General features: G+C 39.4%; 1 protein-coding gene across 2 annotated transcripts; it reads left to right on the forward strand.

Annotated features, from left to right (window-relative positions):
• Positions 1-11949, forward strand: DDX56 (DEAD-box helicase 56). 2 transcript variants are annotated; one of them, XM_031951516.1, is made up of 14 exons: positions 9-124; positions 335-496; positions 1287-1447; positions 1604-1774; positions 1949-2039; positions 3799-4043; positions 4218-4337; positions 4744-4857; positions 4928-5022; positions 6187-6260; positions 6398-6487; positions 7164-7269; positions 9034-9116; positions 9688-11949. In XM_031951516.1, exons 1-14 carry the CDS (start codon positions 65-67, stop codon positions 9772-9774), a joined length of 1659 nt encoding a protein of 552 aa, XP_031807376.1. In that variant the 5' UTR covers positions 9-64; the 3' UTR covers positions 9775-11949. The 2 variants fall into 2 exon arrangements, 1 of the variants encoding a protein (XP_031807376.1); XR_004231889.1 differs by lacking the exons at positions 9034-9116; positions 9688-11949 and having other exon boundaries at positions 1-124; positions 6187-6313; positions 7164-7265.
• Positions 11950-26833: the final 14884 nt, after the last annotated feature.

Below are 26833 nucleotides of genomic sequence, written 5' to 3' on the forward strand. Positions count from 1 at the left end.
TTTGGTCCCGCCCACAATGTTTAGCTAAGACTTCCGCGCGTGCGTGTTGTCATTTCGCGGCAGTATGGCGGATTCCGAGGTTTTGAGCTTTGAGCACATGGGTCTGGACCCACGGCTCCTGCAGGTACTGGGGCTCGTGGCTGGGGGCTGGTAGGGTGACAAAGTCGTGGGACAAGTGTTACTCATTCCTCCTCCGCTCCTGGATTTTTCTTCCCCCTCCCCCTCCTTTTCGCGCGCCTTCGGAGGCGCCGACCCGGCCCGGCCTTCTGCAGCCTCCTGTTCCGGTGCCCTCTTCTCTTCCTTCCCCACCGTTCACTGCTCTGTCCTCCTCCAGGCCATCGCAGAGCAGGGCTGGGCTCGGCCCACGCTCATCCAAGAGAAGGCCATTCCACTGGCGCTGGAGGGGAAGGACCTGCTGGCACGGGCCCGCACCGGGTCAGGGAAGACCGCGGCTTATGCCATTCCCCTGTTGCAGCATCTGCTTCATAGGAAAGCGGTACGACAATCGGGGCTCCTGGGGTGAGGAGGGCCGAGGAAAGAAATTCTCCAATGAGATGTAGTTAACGGAATGTCCTCCTCATGCTACCTGAGCCCCCATTTCTTACTGCAGGTTTGACCCCGGGCAAGGTACTGAATTTCACCCGTGCCTCAGTTTCCTCTTCTGTAAAACGAGGGGGTTGTCTGCATGGCCGCCTAGAGCCCTTTCAGCTCCAAATCTGTGATCCTAAAGGCTCGCAGAGAAAACAAAAAAAGAGTGGGCTTCACCCGGCACGGTAGTTACAAGCATGTGGTGGTAAATGTTTGAAAATCCAAGACCTGCTTTTAAGTTTAATCTGCATTTTTAACGTTTTTCAAGTTAAACAATTGGCAAAACAAATGAAGTTCTGATTTGTAGCTTGTGGGTTTCAGGGGTATCAATGCCCTGGTTGGGAGTTTAACAATCAGTTCTGCCAGTTTAAGCTGGCTCCAGCATACCCCAGCAAACCTCTTTCATGGGACTCTATGCCAATGATCCATGGGTTCTCTTCGAAAGGCAAAAGCTATGTTCTTCTCTTTTAGATATGAACTAGAATTAAGCCGAGCCAAGGGTAACCCAGTTGTGTGACTAAAGGGAACTGGTTCTGTATAATCTATGTTGGTTGTGAATTGGATGTCAGGTTGCTTTTGGAGGGGACATTTTTGTAGGGGATGTGGCCACTATAATTGAAGGTCAGTACAAGGAAGCAATGAAGTCAACAATATGGTTTGATTTGGTTGGTTAAGTTCCTTGATGTGTGCTCTTACAGACAGGACCGGTGATAGAACAGGCTGTTCGTGGCCTTGTTCTTGTACCCACCAAAGAGTTGGCACGGCAGGCACAGACCATGATCCGTCAGCTGACAGCATATTGTGCCCGGGATGTTCGTGTGGTTGATGTGTCGGCTTCAGAGGACTTTGCTTTCCAAAGGTGGGTCAAAGGGATACAGTTAGAAGAAAATCATCTAGAAGTAAAGGATTAAGAATAGTGGAGTGCTTGCTTTTTCTAGTTAAATTTTAATTTCCTTTGGTTTTGTATATTTTGTATATGTTCTTCTCTGATGCTTAAGTTTTTATCTTCCTGTAGGCCCTTGCTAATGGAGAAGCCAGATGTGGTAGTAGGCACACCTTCACGAGTTCTAAGTCATCTATTGCAGGGAAACTTGAACTTGCGTGATTCCTTGGAGCTGCTTGTAATGGATGAGGCCGACCTGCTTTTTTCTTTTGGCTTTGAAGAAGAGCTTAAAACCCTTCTTTGGTAGGAGGAGGGGATTATTGTATTTTGGGAAGAAGGGCTTTGGGTGGAGACTAGGGATGAGATTGCTTTACTATGTGGCCTTGGAGGCTGCAGTGTAGGTGTGAGGGTGATTGTAGGAACTTCAGGTGTTTGAATGCCCAGGATGGAACCTAACTATTCTGTGTTCTTCTGCAGTCATCTGCCTCGGATATACCAGGCCTTTCTCATGTCAGCTACTTTTAATGAAGATGTTCAGGCCCTCAAGGAGCTTGTATTGCATAATCCGGTGAGGCATAATGGAGGGAGGGTTTGAATTGCAAAAAGCAGTGACAATTCTCCCAAAGTCCCTAACCTGCCATCCTTAACATTTCCTTCAAGGGGAAAGTAAAGCCTATCGAAATGGTTCCCATCAGGTTTTTCTGACTCCAGGTCCAGCACTCTATCGACTGTGTCACCCATAGGAATGTCACTTCCCAAGTTTGCTATGGGGGCAAAATGAGATATTTGTAAAGCAAACCTTAAAGCACTACATAATAGTAGCTATTATATCATAGACCTGGAGGTGAAAGAGAACTTGGAAACTCTACATCCCCCCATCTTTTTTCAGCATGGGCCCTCCCCATCATAATAATCAGCAATCAGTACTAGTTCAGCTCTACCTCAGCTCCATTGTAAATATAGTTATGTACCAACTTCTAGTTGTGTACCTATCAGCAAGCCACTTAACCTCATTTAGCTCAATTTCTTAATCAATGAAATGGGCATACCTCACAGGGATTTCAAGTGTAACTACTACTCCACTTGATTTCATCAGGTCCCCTGTATTTAATTGCCATCTCTGTGCTGATGATTCTTAAATCTACTTATCCTGTCCCAGTCTCTCTACTATCTGACTTTGAGACATCTCAAAGTTATTTTCCAATAGCTATCTTAAACTTAATATGTCTAAAATGGGACTCATTTATCTTTTCTCCTAAATCTTCCTTCCCTTCTATCCTCTGAATCCCTCAGTCCTGCAATGTAGAAGTTATTCTGTATTCCTCACTGTCTACTTCCCTCACAACCCTAAACCTCCCCCCGCCTTTTAATTTATTGCCAAGGCCTGTTTTCACTATTGCAACATCTCTCAAATGTGCCACCTCCTCTTCTTGCCACCAGTCTAGTATTATCCTCCACGTCATGCTTGGATTATTGCAGTAGTCTTCTTCAAGTCTCTTCCCCATTCCAATATAGCCTCCATTCAGCCACTAAAGTGATTTTCTTAAAGTGCAGATCTGATTTTGTCAACCCCCACTCCAGTAAACTCCAGGGACTAACTATTGTATCTACCAGGAAATACAAAATGCCCCTCCTCCCTTCCTTTAAGTACCAATTACAATCCTACCTTCTATAGGAAACCCTCCTCAGCCCCTTTTAATTTTGATGCCTTCCCTCTATTATTTCCTTTTTCATCTCCATATATAGCTTGGTTTTTCTATATTTGCCTGTTGTCTTGTTCCTTAAATTATAAATTGCTTAAGAGTAGGGGTTGTGTTTTGCCTCATTATATAATCACTTCTTGCTTAAGGAAAGTAGATTTTTTTTGCAGACCTCCCTCTTCTCTAGAAGCCCCTTCCTAGGGTTCTTAGGCCTGAGTAACAGAGCAGTTTCACTGGCTGAAGCAGAAGACCCCTGATTTGGGGCTGCATCTGTGCTGTAGATTTTGGGAGTCAAATTGTGTAATTTATTTGTAAATGTATATAAAGAGAGAACTATCTATTATCGGTGCTTAGCACAAAGACTGGAACACCTTAGGTACTTAGTAAATGTTTGCTGATGATTGATAGATGCTTGTAAAAAAATTATGCAAAATTTAAAGCACTCTGTACATGTCTTAATCATCATCATCTTCCAGTCAAAAATTAAGACAGTGGAGGAGGAATTTCAATATTCTATCTATACATGGACCTAAAGGGCTTCTACATATTGATTGGGAAATTTCTGTGAGTATTTGTCTCTTGTCTTTCTTACTTGACTCTTTTGACCTTACTCTGTCTCCTCTGTAGGTAACTCTGAAGTTGCAGGAATCCCAGCTTCCAGGGCCAGATCAGCTGCAGCAGTTCCAAGTGGTCTGTGAGACTGAAGAAGATAAATTCCTGTTACTCTATGCCCTGTTAAAGCTATCTTTGTTGAGGGGCAAGTCCCTACTCTTCGTTAACACCTTAGAACGCAGTTACCGCCTTCGACTTTTCCTGGAGCAGTTCAGCATTCCTGCCTGTGTGCTCAATGGAGAGCTGCCTCTGCGTTCCAGGTTTAGAGTCCTTGTGGTTTGGTGCAAGATGGTAGAATTTGAGGGAGTGGAGTCATATACCTGGGACTTCAAGGAACCAAAATAACGGGGAGGTTAAGTGCAAAGTTTGGAGTTGATGAAAAGCCAGCTGCCAGGTACTACCAAATGGACCTGACATCTTGTCTTTGGCTGCAGGTGCCACATCATCTCACAGTTCAACCAAGGCTTCTACGATTGTGTCATTGCAACTGATGAGGAAGTGCTGGGGGCTCCTGTTAAGGGCAAGCGTCAGGGCCAAGGATCCAAAGGAGAGAGGTGATGGAGCTCCCTAAACTTCCTTAGTTTTCTACTCCCATCGTCCTGTCATTTCTATCTTTTGGAAGAATGCTAAACTCTAGAGTGCATGGAATGGGAGTGAGGGCTAGTTTTTTTTTTTTTTTTCCTTGACTTTTTGTAAGCTTTCCAAGTGTTTTCTTTGCTTTGAATACGTGAATGTTATTTTGGTCTTTGGCTCTAGGATAGGGAAGAAGTGATATAAATTGGATTGACAGCTTGAGAAAAAAAATAGAAAAGAAAAGGAGAGATTTGAACCAGATTTGAGGCAGCCAGTTGCTAAAGAATGTCATCCATTTTCAAGTGGGTGACATCCAAACAGTGGACTAATGTGATGCATCTTCTGAAGGAGCGGAACAAGGTTTCATTTTAAAGATTTTCTTCACAGGTCTGCTGATACGGAATCAGGTGTGGCACGTGGCATTGACTTCCACAACGTTACGGCTGTGCTCAATTTTGATCTCCCACCTTCCCCTGAGGCCTACATTCATCGAGCTGGCAGGTAGATACGGTGCCAGGTTGTGTGCAGAAGGTGAAGGGGATTGTGGCCTAAATGCATCTTCTTTTCACAGGACTGCACGAGCCAACAACCCAGGAACAGCCCTGACCTTTGTCCTGCCCACAGAACGCCCCCAGCTAAAAGAAATTGAAGAGGCCCTCGGGGGAGGTAAAAACTGGGTCTCTTGCAGGTTTCGTCTCATCCTCACCTTAAAAGAAGTAGAGCCATCCCAACAGAGAAAGGGAAAGGAATGTATAGAGAAGTCAGGATAGCCATAATTTTAAAAATTTGTGAACAGAAAGAAGCTAGTGGGAAATTTAGAATGGAATTGCAATTCTGGGAGACAGCCTGGAGAAGAAGAAAAATATAGAAAGGGGTACTCATTGTGTGTGCTTCTGTTTTTCTCTTCAGACCTATGATTAGCTTATGATTGGTTTAAGAAGCTAGGAAACTCCATCTGCCAGTGCAGTGAGCAATCCCCCTGTAATTTTGCCTTATAGATTTGCTTGCATCACACTCATCCTGGGTATGGTCAGCTGATATATAATGGTCTGTGCCTACAGTATCAACAACTTCCTGGGCACAAGGACGAGGCATCAAACATCCTGTTCTGCCACTGGTCTTTCCTGTAATAGCATGTCAAAGACCTTAAGGAGCCAACCCATACCAAACTCTTCCCTTCTCTTTCTTGTACTACCTTCAGTCAGTTAAATGACTTGACCAGAGTCACAACCAGTATGTATCAGAGGAAAGTCTTGGAACTCAAGTGGTCCAGAATCTGAAGCTAGTTCTCCATATACTTCAGCATGATGACTATCTGCAGGAGTAGTATGCTGAATGTTTTTTTTTGGGGGGGAAGGGAAGCCTCAGAAAGGGTGGGGCAGATTTTGAGAAAGGATTGAGATCCAAGAATGCATTATCTCTTGATTTTTCATATCTAAGAAGTGTTGCTAAGTGTATCAGCACCAGAATTTGTTGGACATTTACTACATACAGCACATAGGGCTAAGTGTTGGAATTAAAGAGAGTTTTAAGATAAGGGTCCTTCCTTCAAGGATCTATTTGGGTGAATGGGACAGCTTCATATTTAACAAAAGCTAAATAGCAATATCGCCTAGTATATGAAAGTACTTGGATGAATGGATATACCCAAGTACTGCTGGAGTTCAGAGGAGAGCTGAGGATTTGGGGGAAAGTAGGTAGAACCAAAAAAATATGGAGAAATGCCTTTTGATTCTCTATTATAGGCTGCTCTGGATTGGCTGCCCTGTTCCATTACATGTTAAAAGCCTTTTAGCTGTTGTAGGATCTTACATGTTCTTCTGTCCACAGAGAGTGCAGAGTCCATGTTTCTTCCCTACCAATTTCGAATGGAGGAGATTGAGGGTTTCCGATACCGCTGCCGGGTGAGCTGGGGGCATTCTGAACAGCTCTGGGAATTGAGAGTGCCAGGCATTAGGTACAAGGGATAACAATGGGTTCAGTACTGGGCCAATTGTCTTATCTACATCCCTAACCAGCATGATTCTCCTCCCTTGGTCAGGATGCCATGCGTTCTGTGACAAAACAAGCCATTCGGGAAGCAAGACTGAAGGAAATTAAAGAGGAACTTCTGCACTCAGAGAAGCTCAAGGTGAGAAAGAGTGGTTCACGTTTGGGGGTGGAGAGCAGGGGCAAGGAGATGAGGTCTGGCAGTATTTTTGTGGTAAGGCGTGGACATCTGTGCTATAGAATGGACTTTGGGTGTTATTTGGGGCTCAGTGGGACCTTATGAGTCAAGGGCCTTAAGAGTAATGTGATACCGCCATGGAGAATAATAAGACAGGTTGGAAGAATTAGACTTTGGTTTGTTTGAACTGTATGTATTTGTTCTAAGGTGGGAGGAGAGCTGATTGTAGTAAAAAATAGTCTCACTTATTACTAATAATAAGTAATATTATACTTAACAATGCTACTTATAAGTAGTATTATCAGTAAGTATAATATGCTTATTATAATAATAATAAATATATAAGTAGTTATTACTACTTCTTCTTCCCCCAAAAAGAACATGAATAAAAAACATTTTTTTTTAAATGGAAGAAAACAGTGCAGAAAAGGACACCCAAGTGCAACAGTCATGTTGATGCCTTGGTAAATTTAATATTCATATACTTAAGCTATACATAAACTCAGTTTCTTAAATAATCCACTTTCCTTTCTTTACATTTTGAAATGCTTATTAGCTGATGCTTAAGTTTCTAATAAAAGAGAACTTAAAAAAAAAAAAAAAAAGACTTCCACGGTAATCCCTCTTTTCTTTGTTCCAGACTTACTTTGAGGATAACCCTAGGGACTTACAGCTCTTGCGACATGACCGGCCCCTGCACCCTGCAGTGGTGAAGCCTCATCTTGGTCATGTTCCTGACTATTTGGGTAAGACTCACTTAAGTTGTTGATACAGCCAATGAAAACCATGAGCTAATGAAGTGGCAGATAGAAACTTCTTAGGGTGGGGGAATAATATCCCTGGCAGATAGCAAGGGAGAGGACTTTGGATCAGAAAGATAGCCAGCAAGTATTTGTCAAATGTCCTCTCTCCCCATTGGGGGAATATTTTTAAAAGTACAAGAAAAAGTTTATACTCAGGCTTCATATGTTTAATTAGGGAAATAGAACTAACACTTGTGAAACTTTGGGGAATAATTGATATTAACTAGCATTTTGTATTTGATCCTGTAGGCAATAAGAGATGATTTGCTGGGTAGAAGAAGGAAGAATTTATTTGGCTATGAAGATGGCATAAAAGCAAAGCTATGCAAAAATTGTTTAAAGGGGAAAAAAAGTTCTTGCTTTTGAATTCAAGGATGTGGGTTCTGAGTCCAACTCTAAACTCAATAGCTTTGTGGTCTTGGGCTTTATCCATGAACCACAATTTCCTCATCTGTAGCATGAGAATATTGTACTAGATGGCCTCTGAGAATCCTTCCAGCTCTTAACCTAAAAATCTATGTCTAGCAAGCAGTGGGAAATTTGAGATTTGACTTGATGAGATCAGACCTAAAGATAGAGATTTAGGAGCCAGTCAACTAGTAAACATTTAGTAATTACCTACTTCAGAGAAAGATTGAAAAGAATCAATAAAATAGATCAAAATAAAGAACACTGAATTCAATTTTTGGACATGCTGCATTTGAGATGCCTACTGGACACTCAATTTTAAATATCCAGACAGATGAAGGAAGAGACCACCAGGGAGAGTATTGCTTTTTTAGATTTGAAAGTTGTCTACATAGAGATGATAATGAAATTTATGGGAGCTAATAAGTTCACTCAATAAGAGTAAAGAGAGAAAGGAGAAGAAGCCAATTGTCAATAAATTTATTCACTGGTGAGAGTGTAAAGAGAGAAAAGAACGGAGCCCAATTGTCCTTTTGGACAAATGAGAATACTGAGAGACACCAGCTGACTTGTCATTGGTAGATCTCAGACTAGGCAGCAAGGCTCCTGCTCCATAGTTGGCCTCTCACTCCTCCATCTCTACTCCCTCTACCTTGAGAAAAAGGAGAATCAAAGGCGCAACTAGACTTGCAGGCGGGAGGATGTGGCAGCACTACCAGGGAATAGACCTGCCACCTTTTATTTTCTTTCTGGGTTCTTTGCCAAGGAAAAGGATCTTTGGACTGAAGATTGGGAAGGACAGAACATAAATAACTACTGAAGATAGATAGATCAAAAAAAATTGAGAGGATACTTCCTCAGTGCCCTTGATGAGTTCTGGGCAGCAAGAACTGGCAAATGTTGTTGCTATCAGTGAACTTTGAAACACCATAGAGTATTTTTAATTCCCCTACGTTAAGTTTTATTTAACTATCCTTTGCTGCAAAACAATCCTTTGGTTATAAAAGGTCTTCATGTTAATAAATTCCTAGCCAGTCTTCAGAACCAAAAAGAGAGTGGAGAATGAGAGGCGATCGTGGAGGATTGAAGAAAGGCAAATATTTTCCTGATTCTCAAAAAAGAGAAGAGAATGGAATCTGTAAACTATATAGGGCAATGATCAGTGGTCACTTGTTATATCTGGAATGATTAGGAAATTAGGGTGGGGGGCACACGTCTTAAATCCAGAGGTCATGAGGGCTGCCCTTGTAGTAGTCTCAGGTGCAGATTGCTAAAGGTCTGTTTTTCTTTATTCCCTAGTCCCTCCTACACTTCGTGGCATTGCCCGCCCTCACAGCAGACGGAAGCGGAACAGACCCTTCACCTCTCATAGGAAATTGAAGGTATCTACCTTGCATAGGTTCTGGTTAGGAAACATGGTCCTGGCGTACTGACTCTTTCCCTTTTCTTGCTGCCTTCCCTGCTGCCATGTAATGGGAGCAGAGAAAAGAGGCCTTATCACTGCCTCAGGCTCAGAAACCTGGTGGGTGGGTTGTGTGGGCCATGAACTTGTGACTAGATATTGTCAGGGTACCAGAGAATAGGAATTTGGATTTTTTTTTAAAAAATCCTTCTCCCCCTAATTTTTTTTTTTTGTTTACTCACAAGGGAATAGTGAAGACAGTGGCAGGAAAAGGGGAGAGGAGGGAGGGAAGGGAATGGAAAAGTAGAATGGGGTTAGTGTACGGAGGAGTGGAGGGGAAGCAGCTAGTAAGAAAGAAGCTCATTTGTAAAACAGGCCACTCAAACGAAATGATCCTGAGGTCTCCCTAGCTCTGCTAGCCTTTGTGACAGTGAATTGCTTCTCTTGTCTTGCATCCTTTGGTCTGAGGTTTTAAAAATTCTTACCAAGGGAACTCAACACTCTTCTGCCAGACAGAAAATGATTGCCTGTAATACCTTCTTTCTCCATAGGCTCCAAAAACACAGAACCCCCTTCGAAGCTTCAAGTACACCAGGAAGAAGCCAAAGACCCCTGCTGCTTCAGCCAAGTGCTCCTGAGGTAGTCTGCCCAGTGCTGGGCCTGAGTGCTACACATTGCTTCCATCCCTTGGGAGCTGCCTGATCCTGTGCTGTGAAGTGACTGTTGGACGCAATGTGTGATCTGCTACAGAGACTATACTCCCAAGGGCCCCATAGAGAAGGCTGCCAGCCTCAGCTCTTAGTGCCTTGGAAGATTCTGCCTCCTGGCTGCAGCCAGTTCTACCCCTCTTCTGCCAGCAGAGGTCGCCATGCATAGGTTTATAGAGCGGCAAGGAACCTCCCCCCTCCCCCCCAGCTTCACCGAACTATGGGACTCTGTAAATGAGTGGAATGAAATACACCCTGATTCTTCATATTTAATGCTGCATTGACTCCTGCTTGTACCTAAGTATCTCTGCTCTCCAAGACTGACAACACATTTTGCTCCTCCCCCAACCCTCAGACTCACTGCCCAAGACCACATGCCCTAGTCTCAGGTGTGGTGGAGCTGTGTCTTCTGGGTGTACACACATTTCTTGTCCATTTTCAGGCCTGAATTTTACTCTACCTGATTAGGAAGCTGATTCCCAAGAACAGCATTTATTTCTTATCATTCAAGAATGCTACTCTCTGTCTTTTGCTACCCATGGTGAAGTTTCCATTGCCATTGAAAATGTGGCAGCCCTATTGTCCTTATTTGAGTTTTCTTTATGAGGGGGGAAAAGTTAGTCTTTATGAAAAACTAGATTTGGAGTCAGAATCCCAGCTCTGCCATTTTATGAAAGTATGGTCTTGGGCAAGAAATTTAACTTTTCTGACTTCAGATTCTTTCTCTCTAAAACAATAAGGTTGGAGTAGATGGTCTCCAAGGTCTGGTCTCTCAAATCTCTAAAAATATCTGAGAACGGAGTGTTTTCTTGGTAAAAGGTCCCCTGCTTGTGCCTCCCCTTAGCAGTAAACCCCCGAGCTCCCTTTATCCAACAATCTTAAGAGTAGATGTCAGTTATGGGGGAAAGCTTCCTTTGGAGATAAAAAGGGTTATTCTGTGAATAGGTGCTATCCCAGTGATGACTCAGCAGAGCCACCACAGCCACCTATTCATTATAGAACTATTTTTTCCTAGACTTACCAGGTATTACAAGGCCCGGTAGGAGCTATTAAGTTAACTTTTAGGAAGACAGGAACATGAGGAAAATGCATGGATTAGTGGGGACAGTGACCTAGAAGATAAAGATCTAGATACAGTCAGGAATGATCAAACTGATAGAGATCATCTCAAAGCCTTTGGTCAAAATGCCCTGCTTCAAGCTACATTTCCTATTAACTTTATTATTAGCAAGGAAATAGAAAAAGATGCCCTGGGGCCTTAGTGAAGATTGAATAGGACTGATGCATATCCTAAAGAAAGAATAGAAAGGGCAGCTGGGGACAGCAATATTTATCTAGACTTTGGAAAAGTACAATTGTGAGGTAGGAGAGGTAAAAGACTTGACCCTTCACAGTGAGTTGACACCATTTAGTCACACTTAATTAAATAAATAGTTATTAAGCATCTGCATTAGCTCTTTGTGAACCTCTGAGGTACACAGGCTGTGGATTTTAATAAGACATTTTCACAGGCACTGTTCTAGGTGATAGAAGTACAAAGAGGGAAATGAGACCTTGCCCTCAAAGAATTTAGCTTCTATTGCAGTGCTCAAGCATCCTCCCACATAAGTGTATGCAAAGTAATTTCCTGGGAGAGGAAGCCATGACCACAAAAAAAGGGTTCAGATTTTGGGAACAGGATTCTGTTCACTCTCAGATCTGGATTTTGGGAAGAGAAATTCAATCATTTAGTAAAAAGGAGATGGGTGAGTTTTAGTGGTACTGAAGGAATAGGGGAGGATGATCACTTGTCTAGTAGGTGTCACCTGACTGTGCTTTGGACAGATCTAAGGATTCCAAGAGAGCAACATGGCAGCTTGTACAAAGGCAAGAAGACAGAATGTTGGGTAAAAGGAGGAATATGTTGCTACCAGACTTCTGGGAGGTGGTAAGAATGGAGTGGGAGCTACTGCTGCAAACAAAGAAGGCTATTCTTTGACCTGAGAGCTCCCTGTTAGGCCTCTGCCAGGTCAACATTGAAGACAAAAATGTTATGTTGGGGCAGCTAAGTGGCACAGTAGTTAGAGCACCAGCCCTGAAATCAGAAGGACCTGAGTTCAAATGTGACCTTGGATACTTACCACTTCCTGGCTGTGTGACCCTGGGCAAGTCACTTGACCCCAACAGCCTCAACAAAAAAAAGGTGCTGAAAAACAGTAAAAATATATAAAAATGTATGTGCTAAAATATTCATTATGTGAACTTGTTTTGGTAGCAAAAAACCTGTAACAAAGTAGGTGCCTAGAGATTGGAAAATGGCTTAACAAATTACATACAAAAATACTGGAAAATTAACTGTGCCTTAAAAAAACAACCATGACTGAAAACTTCCATAAATTGATAGTATAGTAAGCAGGAAAACTAGATGTTACTAGAAATAGTGACAATAACAATTTAAGTGGAGAAAATGAAACACCAAACCTGATGTGTTAAGTATATAGGCTTAAGTAATGAAAAAATGAATCTCAGAGGAAAAAGTGGCCTTTGCCAAGGCCAATCCCTCTGTGTCCATATTCCCAATTCACCCTATTTCTTCCCTAATAGTGAATCAACAAGCATTTATTAGATGCCTAATGTGTTAGCCTTACTTTATTTTCTCGGCCCACTGCTGATTTTCTGGAAAAAAAAAAAAAAAACCTGAACATTCTATCATTCTAGCTATTTTATTTTTTCCTTAGCCAAATTAGCCTATGCTTTTTATTTTTTAGTAAATTTATTTTTAATATACATTACTTTATGAATCATGTTGGGAGGGAAAAACTATGGGGGAGGGAGAATAAAAAAAGTGAACATAGCATGTATTAATTTACATTCAGTCTCCTTAGTTATTTTTTTTTTTGGATGCAGATGGCATTTTCTGACCAAAGTCTATTGGATTTGCTTAAGAACCAAGCCTTTTATAGTTGGTCCTTGAACATTCTTATTATTGTGTACAATGTATTCCTGGTTCTGCTTTTTTTTTTTTTTTAATAACTTTTTATTGACAGAACACATGCATAGGTGATTTTTTACAACATTATCCCTTGCACTCACTTCTGTTCTGACTTTTTCCTTTCCCTCCCTCTACCCCCTCCCCTAGATGGCAGGCAATTTTATACATGTTAAATATGTTATAGTATATCCTTAGATACAATATATGTGTGCAGGTTCTGCTTGTTTCACTCAGCATCAGTTCATGTGAATCTTTCCAGGCCTTTCTAAAATCAGCTTTTGTTCATCTTTTTGTAGAACAATAATGTTCTATTATCTTCATATACCATGACTTGTTCAGCTATTCCTCAATTGTCAGGCATCTACTCAATTTCCAATTCTTTGCTACCACAAAAAGCTGCTATAAACATTTTTGCACGTGGGTCCTTTTCCCTCTTAAGATTTCTTTGGGATACAGACCCAGTAATGGCACTGTTGGGTCAAAGGTTCTGTAGTTTTATAGCCCTTTGGGCACAGTTCCAGATTGCTCTCCAAAAGAGTTGGATCATTTCACAACTCCACCAACAATGCATTAGAGTCTCAGTTTTCCCACATCCCCTCCAATGTTTAATGTTTTTTCCTGTCATCTTAGGTGTGAAGTGGTGCTTTAGAGTAGCTTATGTTTTTTAATTTGTACTCTCTTTAACTCCTCAGTCCCTTATAATATAATTTGTTTTCAATTAACAAATATGTATAGTCAAACAGATTCCTAAGTTGACTGTCCAAAAATATAAAACTGCTTTTTCTAGTGACATTTTAATTGTCCAATCCAAGGTCTTCTTTGTAGCATTTGATACCTTTGACCATCCCTTTTACCTAGTCAGTCTCTTTTTTTATGAGGCTATTAGGGTTAAGTGACTTGGCTGGGGTCACAGCTAATAAGCATTTAGTGTCTGAGGCTGGATTTAAACTCGGGTCCTCCTGACTTCAGGGTCTGTATTCTGTTTACTACACCATCTAGCTGCTCCTTATGTGGACACTTAGCTATACTTGTTGGTGATATTTTCCTTCTAGTTCTCTTCTGTCTTATTGGCTGGTCATTTCAACTTTGCTGGATCATTATCCATATTCTGCTTTCTATATGTGGGTGGATCTCCAGGTTCTATCCTATGTCTCCTTTTTTTTCCCTACCATTTGCCTTAAGTCTCATCAGTTCCCTTGGGATCAACCATTTCATCTTTGCTGATAACTCCCAGCATACATGTATATCTCTAATCCACCATCAACTGTCTGTTAGATATTTTCAGTTGGACACAATATAATCATCTAAAATAGCTCTAGAAGACAACCTATCCTGTTCCTTGTAGAGGATTCCCCCATTGTTCTGTTCACCTAGGTTTGCCATCTCATCCAAATATTTTACAGAACTCTTCCCTCACCCTGTCATATGCCATTCCTTGTTCTACCTCCACATTGCATCTGCCATTGCAATAATCAAGATAATATACATTGATTATTGCTACTACAATTAGAGTTGGTATGAATATTTTGATTATCTGGATTTTGTATTTTTGACATTCTTTGGGTGTATATGTCTAGAAATGGAATTTCCAGATAAAAGCATAAAAGACATTTTAGTCATTTGAGCATAATTCCCTATTGTTTTCCAGGAAGATTAAACCAATTCACAGGTCCATTAAGAGTATATTGATTTGCCCACCCCTACCATGCTGACTCTTTTGCTCTCCTGCAGATTTTTTCTGTGTAGATGAGGTAAAACTCCAGGTTGGTTTCATATTCTCCTATATTTGTCATTTGCAGTTTGCAAATCTTCCTTTTGATCATCTCTTGTCCTATGCTTAACCGTTTATTCACCGTTTCCCTTGTAGTGAAAATCCTCTGAATTAGATATAAATGACTCTAGGCATATGGAAGGTATCCCTGTGCCTTTTAAATCTTAAAACTATACCAAGACATTTGGAACATTCACTATATTTACTGGCTCTTGTTAAATTGCATTCAGTTTCTGCCCACAACTGTCCTATATTTTAAGCTGTGATTCAGAAAAGTAAAAAATTCTGTCTTCTTAATCAGCTCTTTACTTCCCAAAACTTTTTAAAAAGTTTTTTCTTTGATAGTGAACTTAATTATCCATTAATTTCATTTAAGTATTTCAGTATCAAAGAACTTTTTTTTTTTTTAACAAAGCTACACATCAAATTCTAAACATCTTTAACGTTCAGATTTTTTTTTAAAGTAAAAAATTTACACGATAGTTAATAAAACCATTCTGTTTGTGTTCCTTTCTGAATTCCATTTTTCTCTTTCTGTATATATATTTTTAATATTTCAATTTCAGGACAAGCTTTCCTCTTTCAAGCTCCACATTTAATTTTGTCACAATCTTCCAGGTTAGGGAGTGGCAAATTTGAGAACCCACTGCCTTTCTTGGATGTGGTAACTTTCTCAGACTTCCTGAATAGAAATTGAATCCTGTTTCACCCATGCTTACCATGGTCTTACAAGTGATTTTAAAAGTTAGTGGGGGAGAGGAGAAGGATTGAGGAGGGGGGAACAGCTAGATGGTGCACCAGCCCTGAAGTCAGGAGGACCCGAGTTCAAATTTGATCTCAGACACACCTCTTCCTAGCTATGTGACCCTGGGCAAGTCACTTAACCCCAATTGCCTCAGCCCTCCCCTCCCCAAAATGAGGGTGGTCAGAATTTCAAATACATCCTTACTCTGTTGGAGGTGTGTGACAACCCCTGAGATTGCCTCAAGTCACCAAAGCACCAAAGCAGGTTCTTGTAACATATGAGTCTGCTTTTCAAGATACAAAGAGGCTTGTTACTAGGTTGCTGGTTCTTGGGGATGGATTTTTTGATCCTGCAACCAAAGAAATGAAAATATAAAATGGACCTGAATCCTGTGTGACCAGTTTCTTCTTGTACAACGATAGTTGTCAGAGGATAGAAAGAGGGGCAGGGGATGCTAAGAATCATGATTTTTGTACCATTTATAAACTGCAATTTACTTGATGGTAAGTCCAATAATCAATAAGGTCATTGTGCAGAAGGAGCTGTTTCATTATCAATCTTTATTTCCCTGATGTAAATAAATCAAGAAAAGAAAGCTATAGCTAAAGGAAAGGTTGGGGGTTAGAGGTACTTGGAAACGCTGGCTCCAATCAAAGAATCACAATCCAATTACAAAGACTCACATATCTAATCTTTCACATTATTCCCTTTTAGATACTGATCCAACCCAAGTGGACTTTGAATTCTTACTTGAACCTGCTTTCTACCTCCATGTATTTCAGAGCCATCCCCTTATTTCTCCTCTGTTTTTCAGAACTGCCATCTTCCCCAAAGGTTGAAGTCAAGTGCATTTCCCTGATTTCTGTCAATTCCTTCTATTTCTTCACATTTTCTCAGACAACTGATTTCTCTTACTTTTCCCCCTTTAAGTCTACCTTACATTTATCTGTGTATATCTGCCATAAGATAGGAATTTCTTGAGGGCAGGTAAATTTTTGTTTTTTTCTTTGTTATTCCCAGGACCTAGCACATTACCTTCAACATTTAGTAAATGTTTAAGCTAGGTTTGTTGAATTGATTTAACATTTTCCAAATTTCCATTTGTCACTGAGGGAAAGTGACACACACCCCCTTTGATGGAGGAGAGTAGCAAGACGTAGGAGACAAGACAGAAAGGTCTGAAAAAGAAGAAACCTGAAGTCTCTTCATTATAACTATAAAGGCTTTTTTTTTTTTTTTTAATTGCACTTCTGTTTTCTTAAGTTTACAACTTCAATTAAAACTCAGATAAGACAAACTAAATTTCCCAGTGTGGCACAGTGTGCCAAGAACTGCATTAATGTCCACCAACCTAGAGCGAGCTTAGAATCTAAGTGCATCAGCTGAAGGGTCAAAAGCAATAGGTCAGAGATAAGGGGAAGAGAATGACTTGCATATTTGTCTCTGGGGTCAGGATGAGTTTGGGAAGCAATCAGGAAGTCCCGGACATTTATTTCCTTGTGACTGCTTGTTTCTAGTCTTTTCCTTCTCCTTCTTATTTCAATGCCAATTTATCAATCCTTGCTACCTAAATTACTTAATAGTTGGTGAATGGTATAGATGAAGAAATAAGGATGCCTATTTGTAAGACCTTTAACCCCAACTGCCTCAGCAAAGGAAAAAAAAAAAGTCAAGGCAGTTATACAATTGTCACTAGCTGTTTGCTTTCTCTTCCTGTAAATGCACTGTCCATGGAGCCCATTCCACTCCCCTTAGACAGGGGTAAGGGAACCTTAACTGATATTTCCTTTCCTCAAAGTGATTCACAGTTGTGCTCCTGCTTACCTGTGTGTTCTGAGATCAGTCTACTTGTAGCTCTTGCTGCCTCTTACTTGGACATTTGTGGTATAGATCTTTGTGTGTTCCATCTTTCCCTTCAAAGTCTCTACACAACTGCTAAAGTAATATCCCAAAACACAAATCTGACCATACTGGTTCCCTTACTGAAAAAGCATCAGTGACTCTTTTTTTTTTTGCCTTTAGGATAATAAATAATAAAATTCTTTTATTTGGTGTTTTAGACTTTTTATAATTTGTCCCCAGACTCATTTGTCTTTTAAGGTGGATTAATTGCACAAGTCTTCCCCTCATACTTTGTCTTCAATGTTCTTCACATGTGACATTCCAGCAAATGTCTCCATGCCTTGGTGTAGACTTATTTCCAGGTCTCCTCACCTGTGTCTCTTGAAACACCTAATTCTTCTTAAGGATCATCTAAAGGGCCACCTGCTACAAGAGTTTTTCCTTGAGGCATCAAAGTTCCTTGTTCATCTCCTCCTTGGCTCTTATCATTTAGTTTATTCAGTGTATGATATACTATGTATTGACTTATTTGTATTGTGGGAATTAAAATTATCCTACCTATAATAAAAGAGACTGAGACAATGGCACTTTGCTAAAGGGTCCATGGTCCCCTTTAATGAATTGGACCTTGAATAATAATCTAAAATGCTCCCTTCTTCAAGGGACCTACTTTTATAGGCCCAGATATCCAGACTTCCAAGAACAACTATAACAAATGCAGAATGATTCCATTGATTGACATGACACATAAGCTAAAATACACAAGATAACATGTCAGCCGTCATGAATTGGACAAAACAAGTAATATCTCCACTGAGTAGGTGGTCATAAGGTGGTTATCTGCTCCTGCTGAAGAAGAGAGAATGGTCCAGAGGTACAAAATACATTAGATGACTTTCCATGTAGTTGAATCACTTCTGCCTCCCAGGGCTTGGTCACCATGACAAGGAAAACAAGGGAGGAGGACCTTAGTTAATTTCCTATAATTAAGCAAGTGAACTTGGAATCTGCAGCTCACAGTTCTGGGGCCTGACAGAACTTTGATAAGATTCTATCAAGTTGATTAATGCTAATTGGAATAGAGTAGGGATCTAAGTGAATTATTTTTTACTTTCTGCCTCCATGCCCCAACTTCAATCCACAGAAAGATTATAATCTAAATGTATCTGTTTTTTTTAAGTGATAGACAAATAGACTTCAAAATAGATTTTAGCAAGCAGGAAGAATTTGACAAAGAAATCATCTATCTTCTCAGAGTTAACCTCTTTTATTCTGGAAAGGCATTCATTCAGCTATTTTGGCAATGTCAAAGGGGGACTGGCCAAAGCCAGTGGCAGGAATGTAACAGAAATTGAACAATTGGAAAACTATCTGATAGAGTAGGCTTCTTAAACAGTTTCCAGTAGTCACCTTTTCGCCCAAGAAATTTTTTACACTACTCTGGGTATATAGGCATATGATCAACATTAACTGATAACAAATCATAATTTTGCAACTCCCACATTCAGTATCCTGTATGGGGTTGCAACCCACAGTTTAAGAAGCTTTAAGAGATTGTACTTTTCTGAAGGGTTCAGGAAGTAACTTTTCTTCCATTTCCTTTCAAATCACTCAAAATCAAGTCCATTTAAATATTATAATAATTTACAAGATTTGTCTTTTTCTCTTAAAATTTTAGCATTTTATATCTTTATAAGCCATATATTCAATTTAATTTGATTTTTTTCTAATCTGAGCATCCTTTATTAGGTGTGCTTGCAATTAATTTATTTCTATGTCTTTTTATATATTCTTTTTAATTTTGTCTTCACTAATTCATTCCCTAATTTACTATAGCCTTATTTTATAATTTGAACTTATTTTCACTAACTAATTGATTTCAACACATTTTACAGTGTTTCTAATTTACCTAAATAATTGATTTAAACTGCAGTAGTATCATTAAGCTTCACTTATCTTCATCTCTTTTATGATTTCAAAATAATTTTTTTTTGGTGGGGGGTGGGACTTGGCAGGAGCATTTTGGGAATCATCTTCATATTGGGATCCCTAATCAGGACTTGTTTGGTTATTTAAAAGCCCTAAACCCAGTAGAAGGATAAATGAACTCCAGTTCTAACTACTTTCATTCTTTTCTGCCTTTTAATAATAAATTTTAAAAAGAAACATTTCCTAAGCCTAGAAAAGTTTCATCTAGTCAAATGTTTCCTTTTTAAATTCTCAGTTATGGAATTATTTAAGATTACAAGATTTTACATCTAATTTCTCTTGTGCTATTTCCCAAGGTTTTGTTTTTTAATTTTGACTTTTCTCTGAATTTCTTTTTCATTGAATCTCTCTTAAATATATCTCACAACTAATAAGATAGCCTTTTAAATGCAAACTTTAGCTTTAAATCAATCATTTAAAAGATCCCTTTTAAGAAATAATTAATCTTGTGAATTTTTTTGTTTTCATTAAACTCTGCAGAGCTTGGTGATATCCTGTATGCTCATCAAAATACTTTATAAAGGCATCCAAAGTGTAATTTAGAAAGAAATTTGATTATTCCTTTTTTAGAAATTTAGTCTCCAATCTTTGTTTCTTTGTTCCTTCCTTCTTTTCTTTTCTTTCTTTCTTCCTCCCTTCCTCCCTCCCTCTCTCTCTCTCTTTCTTTCTTCCCTTTTTCCTCACTTGCCTTCCCTCCTTCCTTCCCTCTTTCCTTCCTTCCTTCCTTCCTTCCTTCCTTCCTTCCTTCCTTCCTTCCTTCCTTCCTTCCTTCCTTCCTTCCTTCCTTCCTTCCTTCCTTCCTTCCTTCCTTTTCTTCTTTTTCTTTCCCTTTTTCCTCTATTAATCATAGATTAATTAATCATACTGTCAGCCTAGGATAATTCTTCTATTTCCTAATTATGTTAACACTTAGAATTTTTAACCTGAACATTCCCCTCTATGTTTGTATTTAGATTTTTCTTTCACTTTTCTCTGGTTTGTACTTCATGGGAATTTGACATTAGGGAACAGAAGGAGAAGGATTAGAATTTGAATCCAGCTTCAAATATTTACTATGTGACTCAGGACAAGACCCTTAACTTTTATTTCCGTCAGTTTCTTTATGTGTAAAATGGGAATAATAAGAGCATCTTCCTTTAGGAGCATCTTCTCTTATGAAGATCACATGAGATATATTTTATTTTTTGTCTTTGTAACCTAGCACTTGGCAGGAAAACATCAACAATTACCTGGAACTAAGATGCATCCTACTAAATACCTTTGAAGGAATTGTACCAAGTGGACTTGATGGTTGCTACTTTAATCCCTTTCTCAGATAAATGCTTACCTCCAGAGCCTGCTCACTTTATGGGATATTTCTTCTCTCTGACCAGAGACATGATTGACAAAGACAAAATAGGGTTCTTTTTGAGGGAGCTGATGTGAGGGCATCTTTCTTCCCTAAGAGAGCATGCTTCTTTGCTTTCTTCCTAAAACAATAGCTGTAACCACATCTGGACTCACAGTCATTCAGAGGCATAAATCACAGCCATCCCAAAAGATCTTTGATAGGTTGTCCCCTGTTGGCAGGACTGCACGCATAGAAACACTGCTTCCTTCACTACCAAGTCTGTCATTCCCCTAAGAAATTATTCTTTTTTTGGGGGGGTGGGGAATCTGTATTTTGGAAAATCACTTTATTTTCGATTTTTTTATAATTATTATAACTTTTTATTGACAGAGCCCATGCCTGGGTAGTTTTTTTACAACATTATCCCTTGCACTCACTTCTTTTCCAACTTTTCCCCTCCCTCCCTTCACCCCCTCCCCCAGATGGCAAGCAGTCCTATACAAGTTAAATGTATCACAGTGTATCCTAGATACAATATATGTGTGTAGAACCGAACAGTTCTCTTGTTGCACAGGGAGAATTGGATCAGAAGGTAAAAATAACCCGGGAAGAAAGATAAAAATGCAAGCAGTTTACATTCATTTCCCAGTGTTTTTTCTTTGGGTGTAGCTGCTTCTGTCCATCATTGATCAATTGAAACTGAATTAAGTCTCTGCCAAAGAAATCCACTTCCATCAGAATACATTCTCATACAGTATTGTTGCTGAAGTATATAATGATCTCCTGGTTCTGTTCATTTCACTCAGCATCAGTTCAGGTAAGTCTCTCCAAGCCTCTCTGAAATCATCCTATTGGTCATTTCTTACTGAACAATAATATTCCATAACATTCATATACCACAGTTTACCCAACCATTCTGCAATTGATGGGCATCCATTCATTTTCCAGCTTCTAGCCACTACAAACAGGGCTGCCACAAACATTTTGGCACATACAGGTCCCTTTCCCTTCTTTAGTATCTCTTTGGGATATAATCTCAGTAGTAACACTGCTGGATCAAAGGGTATGCACAGTTTGATAACTTTTTGGGCATAGTTCCAAATTGCTCTCCAGAATGGCTGGATGTGTTCACAATTCCCCCAACAATGTATCAGTGTCCCTGTTTTCCCACATCCCCTCCAACATTCCACATTATCTTTCCCTTTCATTCCAGCCAATATGACAGGTGTGTAGTAGTATCTCAGAGTTGTCTTAATTTGCATTTCTTTGATTAATAATGATTTGGAGCATCTTTTCATATGGCTAGAAATAGCTTCAATTTCTTCATCTGAGAATTGTCTGTTCATATCCTTTGACCATTTATCAACTGGAGAATGCCTTGATTTCTTATAAATTAGAGTCAATTCTCTATATATTTTGGAATGAGCCTTTATCAGAACCTTTGACTGTAAAAATGTTTTCCCAGTTTATTGTTTCCCTTCTAATCTTGTCTCTATTAGTTTTGTTTGTACAAAAACTTTTCAATTTGATATCATCAAAATTTTTTATTTTGTAGTCAATAGTGATCTCTAATTCTTAAGAAATTATTCTTAACATAGGTGAAATTTCTTAACAATGACTTTATTTTTGACCCTAAAATTGAAGATTTCCTCTTTGATATGTTTGGGACATTCCCTCTCCAGTTCCTGTTTAAGGTTCCCTTCTACCTTTACAACCCTCTCTTCATTGTCTAGACAACTATAATTTCTATTTAATAATGAAAGACAAAAAAAAAATCAATAGATTTTTAATGCTGATGCAGACATTTGTCATTTCAGCCCCGTCCTTCCCCACATTAGACCCTTGAAAATACTGAGGTGTTCTCTAGGATTCTAGGACTGGGAGGCCCTCTGGCCCTGGGGTTCCCCTGTGAGGCCCCCAATTGTCATCACAAGACTGGGGGCATTGTACTTTATTCTTTGGGGCTGCCTCTATCCAGACTGCCACTTCCCCAGTTTGGGACTAGAGTGGCTTTTCTAGGGTTGGTCAGGTGGGCCAGGCAGGTCAGTTGGCTGCATGTCAATCTGACTGGATTGTCTTATCCTCCCTTGTTTTTTGGGTCTGGGTCTGCTTTGTCTGTTCCCATTGTGGAAAGAATTATTTGGGAAAATACCTGGTTCTCCCTCTTAACCAGGGATCATATATTCAAGTATATCTATTGCTTCCCTCCCATTTTTAAAGGGCTTAAATAATAATTTCAAGCTTTTCTTCTTCCTTCAGAGCTATTTCTAAATGATCCAGCTCTTTCCTATCAAAATTGGACCAAGCCAGAGCATTGTATATTTAGAATTGGAGGCGTTCTTCTGGGGGATCCAGTCCAGCTGCCTCATTTTACAAATGAGGAAACTAAGACGCATTCAAAATAACTGACTTGACCAGTATTCCACAAGTTAAAGGTAGAAAAGCTGAAATTTAAACCCAACTCCTCTGAATCTCATTTTGATTCCTGCTTTATCAAGGAGTCAGCAGATATATTTTATTTCCTTGGGTCCTTGACTGATGCTGTTAAATTGAGTGGGAGAATTCTCCATCTTTAGCAGTCTAGGCTGACCAAAAGCTTTCTGTTTATTGGCATAGGACATTCTTTGATTCTTTTTCACTTTCTTACTTTTTTTTCTTTTAAAATGTCTTTTTCCCTTATAAACTAAACATTTCCCTCTATGTTTGTATTTAGATTTTTCTTTCACTTTTCTCTTGCTTGTACTTAATGGGAATTGGACATTAGGGAACAGAAGGGGAAAGATTAGAAGTAGTCACAAAAATAAAGTAGATGGAATGCTGTGAATTGTGAAGTTGTGTGTCCATTTTAAAAAACCTGGACTAGACTGCTTAGTTCAGACCATTTCATACCATATCACATCAAAGAGCACCATGTGTACGAAAGAAGCTGGGTGGGGGCTACCTACCTATTTGATAGTTAGAAGTCTCTATCTCTCTTTGGCATCCAGAGGAGCTGTAGCTGCTAAGATGATACGAGAAAATCATGTTAGAATATCATATAGAGCCAGAGCAGTAAGTCACCCCAGCTAAATCCAATCTTGCCCCCTATTTTCGAAGTGAAGAAACTAAAGCAGATGGAATGACTTTACTCAAAGTCACATTAATGACTCCAGATTAATTAAGACTCTGGATCAAGATTTTGGACTCTGACACTCTGATACCAGAGCCTTGTTTCTTCTCACTATACTATATTGTCTCCTCAAAGAGAGAGATTCTGATAGAGATAGCGAATAATGGTCTATGGGAGAAGAGAACAAAGCTCAGGACTGAATCTCTCTGGTGAATAGCTTAATCAATTACTTGGGCATGTGGTGAGGCAGAAGATTCCATTCCACTGGGATTGGGATATTGTGAAAGACAAACCCAAGTGGGTAATATAGACAATCCTACTGGCTATCACAAACGAAAATTCAACAGTCTTTGTTTTATATCATCATCAACCAAATAAGTAACTGAATAAACAAAATGAGGAGTAAAATCCCTTATATGACTTTAGCATTTAACAAGGCAGTGTAGCCTATTCCCATCTTCACTCTCCAAATGTTGATGCATGAAAACTTCTGGCTCTTTTAGGGTCCATAGTTTATTCCATTTCCCAACTCTGAACCCTTACATCTCCAATTTCACTAGACAAGCCAAATGACACGTGAATTCAAAACAGAAGGGAACCAACATAGTGCTATAAAAAGAATACTGGACTTGGAATGAAAGGATCCTGCTTCTGCCGCTGAGAACTTTGAATCAGCAATTTACTTTTCTAGGGCTTAGCTGTCTTAGGAAAATGGGGAAGTTGAACTAGATAATCTCCAAGATCCTTTCTAGTGTTAAATATATAATATGTGATCCCATGTCATTTAATCAAAGCAGGAAAGAGAGGAAAGCCAGGCATTGAAGCAAATATTTTAGGTACTCACACTAAATATCTGTCCTCTTATTGCTTCTTTGGCGTGCTAATCTACTCCCTAATTGATCTCCACTTTGTTTCCCAACCTAGAAGGAAGAGAGTGTAGTCAAAATGGTGGCAGAGGTGCATGGGATAAAAAAGGCACTGACATTTCTTCACCTATAGTATCACTCATCAGGGTGATATGCAGAGTACCTGTTATAGTGCACCCCAATGGGTTTTCATGACTACAGGTGTAAACTCTCTTTCCATCCTCCTAGAGACTATAAATAAGTCTGGTCATGATCAAAAGTGCCTGACTTAATTCAGGGACCTGTTGTCATGCTACAGCTTTTCCATTCTAAAAGTCCTTGACCTACAGCCCACTGCTAAGTTCTTAGGTGGACCCTCACTTTCTCTAGCATTGGTATTTCTCCATGTAGTGGTGATCTTTTTAGCCTCCAGTTGTTCCACTGCCCAGAGTCCAATCTCTATTTTGTCTTGCCTTTTTAGTGTCCCATCTGCCCCTCATCTACTGTGCTCAATCAATCAATCACTATTTACTAAGCACCTACTATGTGTAAATAGAGTGCTTGATCTTATAGTCAGGATGATTGAGCTTCCTCAGTTCAAATCCAGCCTCAGACACTTACTCAGACCTAGGCAAGTCACTTAACCCTGTTTGCCTCAGGTTTTTCATCTATCAAATGGGCTGGAGAAGGAAATGACAACCACTCCAGAATCTTTGTCAAATAGGTCCTAAATGGAGACATGAAGAGTTGGACATGACTGAGCAACAAAAAATATATGCTAGGCACTGTGCTAAATACTTTACAAATTTATCTCATTTGATCCTCACAGCAACCTTAGGAGGTAGATGCTTTTATGATTCATATTATATAGTTGAAGAAACTTAGGTTAAGTGTTTTGCCTAGCTAGGGAATAATCTGAGAGCGGATTTGACCTCAGGTTTTTCCTGACCCAGCATTCTATTCATGGTACCATCCAGCTAGGGTTATTCAGATTTTTCTTTTTGTGAGATTCATTCAACCTCCTTTAAATTGACTGGGTATATCTTAGGCTTATGCATAGCTGTTTGAAATATGGCATAATAGAGACTCTCATAATGAGCAAGGGTTGCTGAATTTAGAGAAGGGAAAATCCAAGTTAAAATTCTGCCTCAGATATTTATGAGCTATGTGACTGAACAAATCATTTAAACAATTGCATCTGAATTTTCTTACCTGTCACATATGGAAAAAGAAATAAAAATAACGCCTCCTTCATAGAACTGCTGTGAGAATCAAATGTAATAATCTATTCTGGATTATTTTTCCAATTTCTACTTGAATTTGTTGGTTTAGAGTCCTTAGCTCCTATTAATTACTGTCAAGGTTCTAGGCAAAAAAATTATTTGACTATGTTTCTAATACTGTAGCTCCTGAATCCCTACCAATATGCTCCCCATTAATAATCAGCCTTTAGCCTAAACTTACTTTTTAAAAATATATTTACTTATTTAACATCTACTGGTCATCCTGCCATCTAGGGGAGGGGGTGGGGGGGGTAAGAGGTGAAAAATTGGAACAAGAGGTTTGGAAATTGTTAATGCTGTAAAGTTACCCATGTATATATCCTGTAAATAAAAGGCTATTAAATAAAAAATAAAAATAAAAATAAAAATATATTTACTAAGAAAGTATATAGTAAATTGGTAATTGCTTCTACTGTCATTGACCTCTACTCTTCCACTGACTCTATCACTTCTAGTAACCCTGCTACACCTACATAACAGTTTAGGCTCCCTCCACATACTAACCATGTCACTAATTTCACTGACCCTAGACTCCTCTACATCAACCTCATTACTGTGATATGCCTGCATAACAGCATTCATAGTAAAAATACCACTATGGCTCTAGTGGATACTTAATACTGACACCATATTTGCAGACCTCCAGACCTTTTGAAACTCACAAAGTTCCTATCTAAATAATTTCATTTTAGGGTATTTATTCATCTAATATTAAAAAAAGAATAAAAACAAAGAAACAATGGCTATATGATCACAGCTGCCATGTTTAGGTGAGACACAAGGAAGCTAGATTTTTTTCTAGCTTAGTTTAGGAGGCCCCTCTAAGTAGTTCTGCCTCATAACCGAAAAGAAAATAGGTGGAGGAATGGTCTCGGACCTCTTCCTTTTATTTATTTTTGGAGATTACACTGAGTTCTGTCTCAGCAGATCTCAGTGTCATCAATTTTTGTAACTCAGAAATTAGACAATGTTTTTGTCATCACATAATACAAACCTCTCAATTATGCATGCTTGTAAATAGTCTCCCAAAGTCCACATGATAGTTTGGAACCTGACAAGAAAAATTTACATATGCTCTATATAATCTACCAGAAAAGGTAAACTC

This window comes from Sarcophilus harrisii, chromosome 2 (assembly GCF_902635505.1).
Source record: "Sarcophilus harrisii chromosome 2, mSarHar1.11, whole genome shotgun sequence".
Taxonomy (NCBI): Eukaryota; Metazoa; Chordata; class Mammalia; order Dasyuromorphia; family Dasyuridae; genus Sarcophilus; species Sarcophilus harrisii.